The sequence below is a fragment of the Talpa europaea genome (assembly GCF_964194135.1).
Source record: "Talpa europaea genome assembly, chromosome: 7".
Classification (NCBI taxonomy): Eukaryota; Metazoa; Chordata; class Mammalia; order Eulipotyphla; family Talpidae; genus Talpa; species Talpa europaea.
This window is the reverse complement of record NC_140074.1, coordinates 8,727,363-8,739,965: the sequence shown is the minus strand read 5'-3', so window position 1 is coordinate 8,739,965 and position 12,603 is coordinate 8,727,363. Positions and strand designations below refer to the sequence as shown.

The following is a 12,603-nucleotide window of genomic DNA, read 5'->3' as shown; positions in this document are numbered from 1 at the left end:
TGCCCCAAATTATACAGCTATGGAAGCAACTGGCAAATCAATAACATTTAAGGAGGGGGAAAAAGATGCTGAGTTCTGAGCTCTGAGTTCCTGGGTCTACGTCCTGCTTTGACTGTTCACTGGTTGACCTTGGGCACATGCTTATCTATAGAGTGAGGATAATATCACTCTGGGGTTGTTGGGAGAATGAGCTAGAAAAGGTGTAGAAAGGGCTTAAAACAAGGACCTGCCCTTGGTGAGTCTCAATACATGTGCTACTCCCTGCAGACAGGCGCTACTGAGACCAGGAGGCTCCAGGGACCAATGACAGGACTGGGCTTTGAACACAAGGGCTGTGCTTTTACCTGAGGCCCTGGGGCTGGTGAGTGTCCACTGCCTCCTCCTCTCTTCCAGGGTCGGCTCATCGCTCACCCTTAACTGACCATCACGTGGACTTTAAGCGTATGTATGTTGCGTTCATCAAATAGTATTTCTTTTCTTTGTTATTGATTAATAAGGTGTGTGAATATTATACTTTCTGGTTCTCTTTCCTAAAAACTAACTCTCATAAAACGATTTTTTTTTTTAATAGGGGCATGCTTTATTTATTTGTTTGCTGGTTTGTTTGTTTGTTTTTGTTTATACATGCACTGGGTACAGTCAGAAGTGCGGGAGGGTGAGAGAATTCACCAGAGCCAGAGCGGGGAGCAGAGCAGGCAGAAGGACCGAAGTACACTGCTGAGGGGAGCAGCGGGCGGCAGGAGAGGTCTGCACGCCATGTGGGACCCTCCTCTGGTGGCCGGGGAGCAGCCGGGGATCGAACCGGCGCCGCAGAGGCCGCGCGCAGTTTCGCAACCCAGCGCTCAACCGCTGCGCCACCGGGGAGGCCCAAAACTAACTCTCTAAAATGACTCTTAATGGCATCAGGCATCACCCCCAGACCCCAAAGCCCAAGTTTCTGGCTTTTACTTAAAAAAAAAAAAAAAAAAAAAAAAAAATGTTGAAACATTTCGTTCCCTGTCCTCTGCCACCACCGTGTGGTCATGTCGGGTTACAGCCGTTCCTCTGGCAGGGCTGGGAATTGAACTTGTTATCTGGTTCTCTGTCGGCATAGGTAGGGCACCTCTGATTACACATAGGGAACGTTCCTGGAAAAGCAATATAACAGGAAACCGACAACCCAACGTGGAAAATTCCCATTTACTCCGACTTTGGGGACATCCCCCCACTTAAGCAGCAAACATTCCATTACGTCAAGTGGGATCACATTCCAGAAATGACAGGACATGGTCCCTGTCCCCAAGGACTTCATAGTTTGACATGTAAACAAATACTTACAATTCACCTTTTGGCAACCACCTCTGCTGAAGTTGGAGTCAGCAGATGGGAAAGGAAGACAAATTCACCAAAGTCACCAGAAATTTCACATCCTATACTTATTAATATATTAAATTTTTCATTAAATTAAACAAGATACCAAATGAGAGCCTTCTGACAACAGTAGATGACTTGTTGAGCTGTTTCTAGTTGCTAAGCAATGGGCTATATGCTTTATCAGCGTTGACTCGTGGGCCTCTCATCCAAATTGCTACTATCCCCCTGGCACATCTGGGGAAAAAAAGGTACTGCCAGTGCTCACTGGACCCACACGCTAAGCCCTCCAGACTTTTCTCAACCAACGTCGCCACTGTCTGGAGGCGCACACACAGTGGTATGACTGTGACTCTCTACAGAGGCAGGGGAGACTGCATCTAAGCGTGCAGAAATGTGAGTTTTGAACTGAGTTTCGAAGGATAAATAGGGCTTTTCCCAGGATGGTAAGTGGAAGCAAGGCTTTGTAGAGAGAGGATAGTAAAGAAACAGATGACATTTATGGAATATTTACTATGTGTGACATCATGCTAAGAACTTTAGCTCATTGGATGAAATCTCGCTCGCTGACATAATCCTTGCTTAATTATTACTCTGATTATCCTCACTTGGGAGAGCAAAGTATAGCGGGACTAAGAACCTTACCAAGGGCCATTCATACAATCAGAAATAAATTCCTGGGGTGGAGGGAATAAAAGCAGCGGTGAGCTCTCTCTCTGAACATACCTTTTTTTTTAAAGATTTTATTTATTTTTGTATAGAAAGAGCTAGGATGTAGGCCAGAGGTGCAAGAGGATTGACCAGAGACAGATTGGGGAGCAGAGCAGGTGGATTTGCTGAAATATACTGCTGAGGGGAGAAGCAGGGGAGACAGGGGAGGTCTGCTGCCCCAGGATTAGCTCCTTGGCTCAAGGCTCCCTGGGAGGGATAGAACTCAAGCCATTGTGTTGACAATGCTGAGACTTAACCCCTAGGCCACCAGGGAGGCCACTGAGAATACCTTTGTAAACGAGTATACATTTAATGTTGGCTTTCAAACGAGTATACATTTAATGTTGGCTTTCAAACTAGGCAAATGCTTTACAAATTCAAAAAAGTCAAATCAAGAAGAGTGAACAAAAGCAAGCCCTCAAATTGATTCCTTCAGAAACCAATGAATGCACTTCTCTATCAAGTTGACAACATAATGACACAGAAGAAAATAACTCAAATCATGTTTAACTCAATACTCTGCACATCCTCAGCTGGAGAAACTCTAAGGACAAAAAAAAAAAAAACCACAATGGCAAAGAAATCTTGAAATTTTTCTTGAAGTTTCTATTTTTAGTGGCATAGAAATTATGATGAAACTACCATGTGTGTATTAGACAGTAATAAAAATTAGTAAACATATGGATGTAGGGATTATATTGCCATTGGAAATGTAACTATGAACTTGCCATTTTCAGAAATATGTTTTCTTCCTCTGTCCACTATAAGGGCCTAGAAGTAAAGATAACTCAGTAGCAATGGGCACACAAAGCATCCAGATTTTAATTCTAAACCCATTCTCCACAAAAGGAGACAGTTTCTTGGACAATGACTAATTCCCAGTCCCATGCTGGAAAGTTCCACGCAGTCTCTGCAGCATGAGACCCACATGGCACAGCAGACTGTCTTGCCTCCTGTTCCCCTCAGCAGTGCGTATTTCAGTAAATCCACCTACTCTGCTCCCTACTCTGGTGAATCCTTTCACCCCCTGCACCTCTGGCCTACACCCCAGTTCTTGTATGCATAAGTAAATAAAAAATAAGGGCCTCCCTGGTGGCGCAAGGGGTTGGAACACAGCCACTGAAGCACAAGTTCGATACCCTGGCCGGCCAGGGAGCAGCTCACATGGCCCAGCAGACCTCTCCTGTCTCGCCCGCTGCTCCCCTCAGCGGTGTATTTCGGTCCTGTTCTGCTCCCCGCTCTGTCTCTGGTGAATCCTCTCACCAGCCACACCTCTGGCCTGTACCCCGGTTCTTGTATGCATAAATAAATAAATCTTTTAAAAAAAGGATTAAAATGATAATTAAAAAAAGATAAAAAATAAATCTTTAAACAGAAAGTGAATAAAAAAGAAACTTATTTCTGTTTTAATGTCACTTGATCATTCTACTTTCTCCATCAATAACCTGACATCACAGAAATAAATATTTTGGAACTAGACAGACTTGATTTCAAAACCTGGCCCTGTACAGCTTGAAATAGACACTGCACTCTGCTAAGTATTTGTGTCTTCATCTTTGAAAGGTCACTACTTCCTGTCTGGGAAGGATGTGTCATTCTGTGAACCAGTATGTTCCTTATTAAATGTTTACGGCTTCCTCCCAAGGCCAGGCAGTCGTGAGCACTGGGGTGAGAGACAGACAGCACTTACTTGAAGGCTGGCAGCATTCATGGGATATTATTCCACAGTGTGATGGAATATTATGAAGTCATGTTGCTCCTCCGCACTTCACAGATGAAGACACTGAAGCATGGAGGGGTTTCAGCTCTTGCCCACAAAGCCAGTCTACCTCAGCCTATTTCAAAGAGAAGAGGTTATGTCCTCCACGGGGCGAAAACCAGTCCATGCCTGTTGGCCACTTTCATTCTAGGTCAATGAGGAGCCTGGAAAACTACCACAGATTGTAATAGCAAATATTCGTTTCTTTCCTCTCAATTCCAGAGCTGAAAGGGAGAATCACAAAAAAGTGAAGAGGAGGCCTCCCTGGTGGCCCAAGGGGTTAAGACGCAACCTATGAGGTTATTTGCAGCCTCTGCAGCATGAGTTCGATCCCCGGCCAAGGAGCTACCCACATGGCACAGCAGACCTCCCCTGACTCACCCACTGCTCCCCTCAACAGTGTATTTCAATCTGCCTGTTCTGTTCCCCACTCTGTCTCTGGTGGATCCTCTCACCCCCTGCATCTCTGGCCTGTATCCCAGCTCTTGTATGCATAAATAAATAAATCTTAAAAAAAAAAAAAAAAGTGAAAAGGACATGAACTCACCTTTCCTCTTTCAACTTCCTCCCTTGCTCAAATAAAGGAGTCTATCAGCAGTGAGTCCTGGTTGGGACAGATGCCCTCACCCACTTTAATCCAAAGATTGGCCCCAAACTTGAATGGGTCACGGAACACCAGCAAAGGCATGCTGGGCCGCTCCCGGAGTTTCGGATGCAGTAGGTGTGGGTGAGGCCTGTGAGGCTGCCTTTCTAATAAGCTCCCAGCAAGGCTAAGGCTGCACGCCCAGGCCCACATGCTGGAAGCACTGTCACACAGCCACCCTCAACGCAGGGCTTGCTGTTCCCACTGCAAAGGCAGGGGAACAGCTTCACAGCCTGAGTCTGACAGGACTGGAACCGGGACTGACTGACCGCCAAGCTGGTGCTGTCTGCACTACATATGAGTGAAGGGTGACATTCTAGGACCTCCCACTCCGTGCCTGATCACTGTGTGTCTGTTCTGGAATTCCTTTTCTTGAAAGCCCAAATTCTGTGAGCATATGATACATTTTAATTTTCAATGAGAACTGAAGAGAGTCTGGAAAAACTATCTCAAAATGTTCCTGTTCAGCCATCCTGCACTTCCTCTTCTGGAAATCTATCCTAAAAGAATGACTCAAAATATAGCCCCAGATACAAAGATGTGAAGTACTTTGGGGGAAAAAACCCCAAAACTGGGAATCGAAATATCCAACATTAAGGGACTAGTTAAGTAAATTATGGAATAGCCAAGCAATGGAATATTATGAAGTCATTAAAAATTATTTATTTAGAATTTTTATAACATGTCAAGGTATTTGTGATGTAATATTAAATAAAACAGAATACAGAACTAAATTCACAAGTTCGTATTGTTATTAAAAATATTGAAGAGACTGAAAAGAAATAAACTCGAACAGTAAAAACAGTTGTCTCTACCTCTTACAATTTTCTGCTACAATAAGCTCTTTTATCAGAAAAACCACGATATCTCTATTTGCTGGAAAACCACCACAGATATTTTTAACACCCTCCAACAGTCAATTTCTGAACAGCCAGAAAAAGTGAAACTATGAACTTTAAAGCTAATTTTTAACTCCAGATTACATTTTCCCTGACTGTGGAATATCTATTTTTCAAGTGGGAAACCTCCCATGACCATCATTATTATAAATACATAGAAAAAAAAAATTTAGAAAGCTACCTGTAAAAATGGTAACGGAGATAAATTTTGGTTGGTGGAGGATTGGGCTTTTAAAATCTCTCTTCGGTTTAGCAGTTTTTATTATATTTTTCTACACCGGACATCTATTACTCCTGTAATACAAAGTCTTTGCTGTTTTTCTTTTTAAGAGACAACTGCCAGGAAAACGACAGAATATCTATACAATGGAACATTGACGGCCATTTAAAACATGTTGTAGAAGAGTATTTAAAAACTTGAAGTCTAACATAATATCTGACCATACTATAAAACAGTATGTCCAGAATGATCCCAAGGCTGTGTTAGAAACAAAATGTCTATGTAGACAAAGAAAACCACCTTGAAGGAAATGTACTAAAATATTAAGAGTGTTTTACCCTGGATAGGATCAGAGATTATTCTAATCTTATTTTTGCTTCTGCATTTTGGTCAATTTTCCCCTATTGAATAATACTTTTCCAAAATGCAAAAAGTTTTTTAAAAAAAGCAACATGAAACAGAATTACCTTACTAAATAAGAGACAGAGAATGAGGTAAGCGGGAGGATCTTACTAAAAGATCCACCTTTAAAAAGGTTTCCCAGCGCCACCCCGTTCTAATTCTTAACTCCAGTTGGTTGTTCAGCATCAGGAAGGCAGCGGGCACCCATCCTTCCCCTAATCCTAGATCTAGTCACCCTTGAGCCAGACATCAACTCCACCAGCAGAGGCTGCCTCCTGTGATGGGGCAAACACATAGATCAGCAACCTTGAAGCAAGACCAGGGAGAAGAGACACTAGCAGGGAAAGAACTCTCTTCTCGGGGTATGGGTCTGATCACCAGTAAATATAATTTACAATCATCTGATGAGGGAAACGTACTATTTACGTTGCAAATAACATACAAGTTACAGAATCATACTCCCAGACCTGGCAGAGACCTCCCAGCTCATCTGAGCACAATTTGCAGGACTCTGTCTTTAGGATGCTATGTAAATATTGACTGGAAACAATAACAGAGATGTCATACCAGAGACTCTTGAGTAAATAGTTCAAAAGCCTGGCTTCCTGTTTATACAATTTTAAGTGACTTTATTGCTAACCACAAGGTGATTCAGCATTCTAATTTAATCTGAGAATTTCTTGACTTTACACATAAGAAAAGGAACTACAAAAAACAGCTGAAACACCAGAAGACACAGGAAAGAACAAAAGAAAATAAAAAAAAAACACCCAGATATGTTTCTTGCAGCCCCAACAGTGGGAAATCGACGCTAGTGGACTCGTGGCTCAATCTATTTCCAAGTCGCTGTCTTCGCTGTGACAGGTGGCAGAGCTACGCACCGATGTGAGCACCAAGACTTCCTTTTCAGGGAGCAATCCAAATTCCTGCAGGAAGGCTTCAAGGTCCACAGCAAAGAAATCTTCCCCCAGTTGGTCAGTGACCCGGACAAAATTGCCAATCAATTCACCCCCCTTGTAGATGAGCAGGGCAGGCAGGGCGTTCCTGGTGAACCGGCTGCTGGCCCCAATCACCGAGCTCTTCACCCGGCAGAACTTGACAGCTGGGTACTCGGCAGCAAGGCAGATCATGCAGCCGTTCATGGCTTCAGTCCCCGGAATGCTGTCCTCGTAGATATGGACCATGATGAGGGTGCTTTTCTGTTCTTTGTCAATCATGTCTAAGAACCCTTCTCCACTAGGGATCTCAAACACCTGCTTGAATTGGGGTCCCTTGTGGAGCTGCTGCCGCATCTCCTCCATTCTCTGCTTCCGGTACTGCTGCAGAAACGCTTCGTCATCTTGGTCCTCGTTTACCATGGCAAACTCCTTCAGAGTCATCTGTAGGAGGACGAGCGAATGAACATGAGAAACACAAGCCACACCCTGACACTAACGTGCACATGCACCTTGTGCTTCTGCTATATGAGGCTGGACCTGGGGCTCTGTGTGCCTGGATCTCATGGAATTCTGAAGACAGCCTCACCGGAAAGGGTCTATCGTGGTCCCATTTTGTAAATGAGGTTGCCAGGCGTGAAATTATTTGCACCAGGTCACACAGGCAACAAGAATAAGACCAGGTTTCAAACTAATTTTAAAAAACCCAGTGGGTTTCATTTCATCTCTTAATTCAAACAGGCAGCCTGGGATAACAAAACCTCCTGAGTATTTTTCTTTTTTTGTCTCTCTTGACAAAGGACTCCTGATTTTATCCACTTCTGCTTTTGTAGAAAAGACGATGGGACATTAGGGAATTTTATATTCATAATCCCCAGCTCGCACTTAAAACACTCAGTCACACATACTCTCGAGAAACTTTTCACTATCGATCACAGGCTAAAGTCATTTTTGCATTTGTAACAGCATTTGTGGGGAACCAACTAAACTATAAAATGCTTTTGCAACTTAGCACTATTACATCATACATATTGCCTCATGTTTCCAGTCTTTGCTGAGATGTACATAATGTGCTGATTTTGCTCAGCCACGCCCTTATTTCTGGCTTCCTGTCAATGTGCTGTTCTGTTCTACTCTGACAACCCAGCAGGACAGGCCATCCCACCTCAAGACTGCCCCTGGTGGCCATGAGCTGTGTTGCTCCGTCTCTCAGCTCAATACAAGCAAATGGCAGTGAGCGGTGGGCACAGTGCCCAGCAGCCAGCTGAAGGGACAAATCCATCTTCCTTCTTCTCCTTGGCGTGGCAAGACTTTCCTGTGCCTGTACCCAAGCCCAGCTCTGCCTTATCTTGCGCAGGTCAGAGGGTGGAGGCTGGGGACCCTGCCAGATCAGAACAGATGCTGTTCCTGCACCACAGTAGCACCATTTCGATTCCCTGCTTTACTCATTATTTCCAGTTTCCGTCCCATCTCACAACTCTTCACTCTACCGCAGCCTAACCGAGTGGCTCCTTCTTGACTAATTATGGTCTTTGCTTGAGTCCAAGGCCCTGAAATGACTCTTCCCTTAATCCTCATCTGTTTCCTGATCCTGACTGCTGCTCCCAGCCAACAGTTCTCTGGGCCACAGCCACAGGATCTCTGGCCCTTCTAGATGTTCATCTGCGCTCAGAGGGGACGGGAGGAACAGAAGGTCCTTTTAAGACTGGGCAGGTACGAGAGAGTCAGGGACCTAATTGCAAGTATCTTGTGGAGCATCCGTTTGCTATTGGATTACCTCCTCGGAATGGATTCTCAGGAACAGGCTTCAGATGAACTGGAGCCACATCCTGGAAAGAGGAGGACAGCGTGGGTTAGAAGCCCAGCTTCTGTCACAACTTACTAGGTGCAGGACCGTGAGCAAGGTTACTTCTCCCTCTACTCGTCAATTTCATCATCTGTAAATGGGGAAATACTACCAACCTCAGAGGGTTATTTCTGGTCCTAGGTAAGAAAGACCCCCATAAAGGACAGGAAACTGCATTTACCTAGCCAGGCCCTGTGATGGTCACTTACCCACATGGTCCTGTGAGATATGGCTACTGACCTCACTGAATCAATGACAAAGCTGCCCCACAGTCACTAGACATAGAGCTGAGATTCAAAGTCAGACGCATCTGGGGGACAACGTGACCCCATACGTCCCCTGCACTGCACCACCAAATCAAACATCCTCCATCTCCTGAATTGCTAACCCCAGCTTCAGCAGCCAGCACAGCTGCTGAGAGACACCGGCACCGCTTCCTACCTTTCCACTGATCTTCTCCTGGAGGTCCTTCTGTTTCTGTTGCTCCTCCTCTTCGTCCATGTGGGACCTGCAGGTCATGGACAGCTTCTTGATCAGCCGTTCCATCTCCCGGCATTGCTCCTCCCTTTGCTCCGTCTCTAGCTGCTTGAAGCGGCGCCAGTCATTGATCACACCTTTTGGACCTGAGTTGTGGGTGCACATGGAAGGGACCAAGAAGAATAGGCAAGCAATTATGGACCAGTTCACATCTGTAGGTGCAAGTTCACATCTGTCCTAGCTTGCTCCAGCAGACTGCACAGAGGCACTCACACAAGGCAGTGGGGTCCGTGCACCATGATGTCCACTATAGCACGGCCTGCCATCACCAAAAGGCCAAGCTAAGGCCCAACATTAAATAAATTATGATTCATCTATGCAAAGGAAAATAAAGCAACTCTTACAAAGAATGAGGCAGCTCTCTTTCCAGCCAAAAAAGATGCTCAAGTATACTAGGTTAAAAAAAGGAAAATGAGGGCCTCCCTGGTGGTACAAGGGGTTAAGCACCGCACTATGAAGCAGTTCGCAGCCTCTGCAGCACAAGTTTGATCCCCGGCCGGCCAGGGAGAAACCCACATGGCGCAGCAGATCTCTCCTGCCTTGCCCGCTGCTCCCCTCAGCAGTGTATTTCAGTCAATCCATCTATTCTGCTCCCCACTCTGTCTCTGGTGAATCCTTTCACCCCCCGCATCTCTGGCCTGTACCCCAGTTCTTGAATGCATAACTAAATAAATCTTTAAAAAAAAAAGGAAAATGAAAAAAAAAAAAAGGCAAAATGTAGAATAATATTGTATGATTCTCAATTGTTAGGAACAGCATTGTATGTGTGTATAAATATTTGTGGACATTTACACATATGTGTACATTTGCACTTTCACAGAAAAAGAAGCTAGAAGGATATATAAACTCTTTACGGTGGTTGTCTCTAAGTACCGGCTCGAAGGGGACTCAGCTCTTCCTCTACTTCTGTATGAGCTGAATTTTTATAACAAAAAAGTAGCCGAATGTGCTGTTACCCCTAAATTCATCTATAAAGTTAAGGTGGTCCTGATGAAAATATGTGATTACACATGTGTGCACACCTCTAAATTTGCTTTAGAAAAATAAAAGAGGGGAAAAGGAAGGAAAATAATGACACAGGAAGGTGCTGAGGGGAACCAGCCCTACTGGATACTTAATATTATAATACACAAACAATTAAAAAGAGTGTGATACAACACAAAGACAAATTAATGTTAAAGACTAAGGACAGCTAAATACACAAATACACATGATAAAACTGACATTTCAAAACAATGGAGAAAAGATAACTTATTGAATAAATGATTGTGACCCAACTGGGTAGCAATATGAAAAAAAATCAGTCAGGGCCATACCACATACATTGCACCAAAGTGAATTCCAGATGAATTAAAAAAGTCTAAAAAAAAAAACATAGAAATACTTAAAAAAAAAATAAAGCCACGTGTCTCTTTATAACCCTGGAATGAAGAGACACTTTTAAGTAAAAAACAAAACAAAACTGTACCCCGGTGGTACAGCGGTTGAGTGCTGGGTTGCGAAGCTGCCCACAGCCTCTGCAGCGCCGGTTCGATCCCCGGCTGCTCCCCGGCCACCGGAGGAGGGTCCCACATGGCGCGCAGACCTCTCCTGCCGCCCGCTGCTCCCCTCAGCAGTGTACTTCGGTCCTTCTGCCTGCTCTGCTCCCCGCTCTGGCTCTGGTGAATTCTCTCACCCTCCCGCGCTTCTGACTGTACCCAGTGCTTGTATAAATAAATAAATCAATCTTTAAAAAAAAAAAAAAAAAAAAACACAAAACTAAGACACTATAAAACAATGCTTTCAAGTACATAAAAATAAAAATTTCTGCCAGGAAAACACAAAGTCAAAATACAAACAACAAACTGGTAGATATAGTCACAACCTATACCACAGATTGATTGATTTCCTTAATATGTAACTCCCTAAAGAGACAAAAGACCAAATACTCAATTTTAACAATGAACAGAAACAGAAAGAAAACAGAACAACCATGAGTTGCCACATGGCATCCACCAGGATGGCAAAGATAAAAGCAGTCAGAGGGCAGGGGTACGGGGAAGATGGTTAAGCTATACACTGTCACCTCAACTGATGGATGGAAATTCAAAAAATTTCAGTATGAAAGAGTAAATATGCCCCCTGTAGGACTTTGTACTACCAGTATATGCATATCTCTGATTTGTGTGATATCAAACAACTATTCATTTGAGGATTTGGATTAAAACCTAGATCCATGCTCACAGCCCCCTTGCTGTGCATACATAGCTGTAGGGCACAGGGCATGGCTATAAGCACACTCACAGAAACGACAACACTAGGTTATCTCTGGTAGTGACCTAGAATTAGGAGACATGATGAGGAGACTGTTAACTGTCTCAAAAGGGACATTTTTAAAATCTTTTCCCAGAACCCAGGATTTGCCAGTACCTGTGTTAACTGAGATGCCTTCGCCTGCCAACTCAGCATCTGCAGGCACTGAACTGCCAGCCAGGGCACCCCTGTCTCCATCCTTGTCCTCCGGGTCGCTGTCCTCATCCTCACTGCTGCTGTAATAGTACTGCAGCTTCTCCCCCAGCAACTTATCATCCAAGGTCGTCATGGTGCCTGGAACAGGGCAACATATCACGTTCTTTGCTGGTGTGAACCAAACACATGAATCTGAAGAGTATGGGTTCACTTGCACTAAGGGCCTGCTCTTCCCAAGACCCTAAAAGTGATTTTCTTCTTAAGCAGGATCTCAAGAAATCTGTACCATGACCTACGTGGCAAGGTTTATCATACCCTTTTTGCAGAAGGTACAAGTGAGGCTCTCACACGGGAAGTTATGTTCCTAGACTTTACAGTGAATGGGAGAGCGAGGGTGAAACACCAGGGACCTAACTCCAAGAGACAAAGGTGTGAGTTAGTCTTGTACTTGCTGGTGGGAGGTTTTATCTACACATACTTTTAGGTTTTCCTAAAGACAACCGGATAATTGGAAAGTTGTGTAGGAATCTTCAAGAAAAACTCCAAAAAAGCATCATCAAGAGTGCTGAGTCACTCACCCTGTGAAAGCTAGTCATTTCTCCATCCCTGTCTTCAGCCTCCCAGTGGACACTCTGGGCTGGGTGGGCTCTAGCCCTACCAACTTGGGTAGAAGAGCCCATGACAAGATTTTGCTAATCCCCAGGTATTTAAAAGACAATGGTTAAAGTCAAGCTTCTATACCAGAAGCAGCCAGGGACATTTTGGGAGAAAACTCCTTTGGCCTCTCCCAGGTAGGCAGGCGGATCCAGCAGGGAAAGCGAAAACTCCCTCCTCCAAGCATCTCAATCCTGAG

At 44.4% G+C, this 12,603-nt stretch overlaps 1 protein-coding gene across 1 annotated transcript; it reads right to left on the bottom strand.

The window, feature by feature from the left end:
- Positions 1–6,620: 6,620 nt before the first annotated feature.
- On the bottom strand, positions 6,621–11,883 carry PDCL (phosducin like; the record flags this gene model as incomplete). Its single annotated transcript, XM_084238582.1, has 3 exons — positions 6,621–7,363; positions 9,207–9,388; positions 11,712–11,883. 3 exons carry the CDS (start codon positions 11,881–11,883, stop codon positions 6,812–6,814), a joined length of 906 nt encoding a protein of 301 aa, XP_084094708.1. The 3' UTR covers positions 6,621–6,811.
- Between the last annotated feature and the right edge of the window lie 720 nt (positions 11,884–12,603).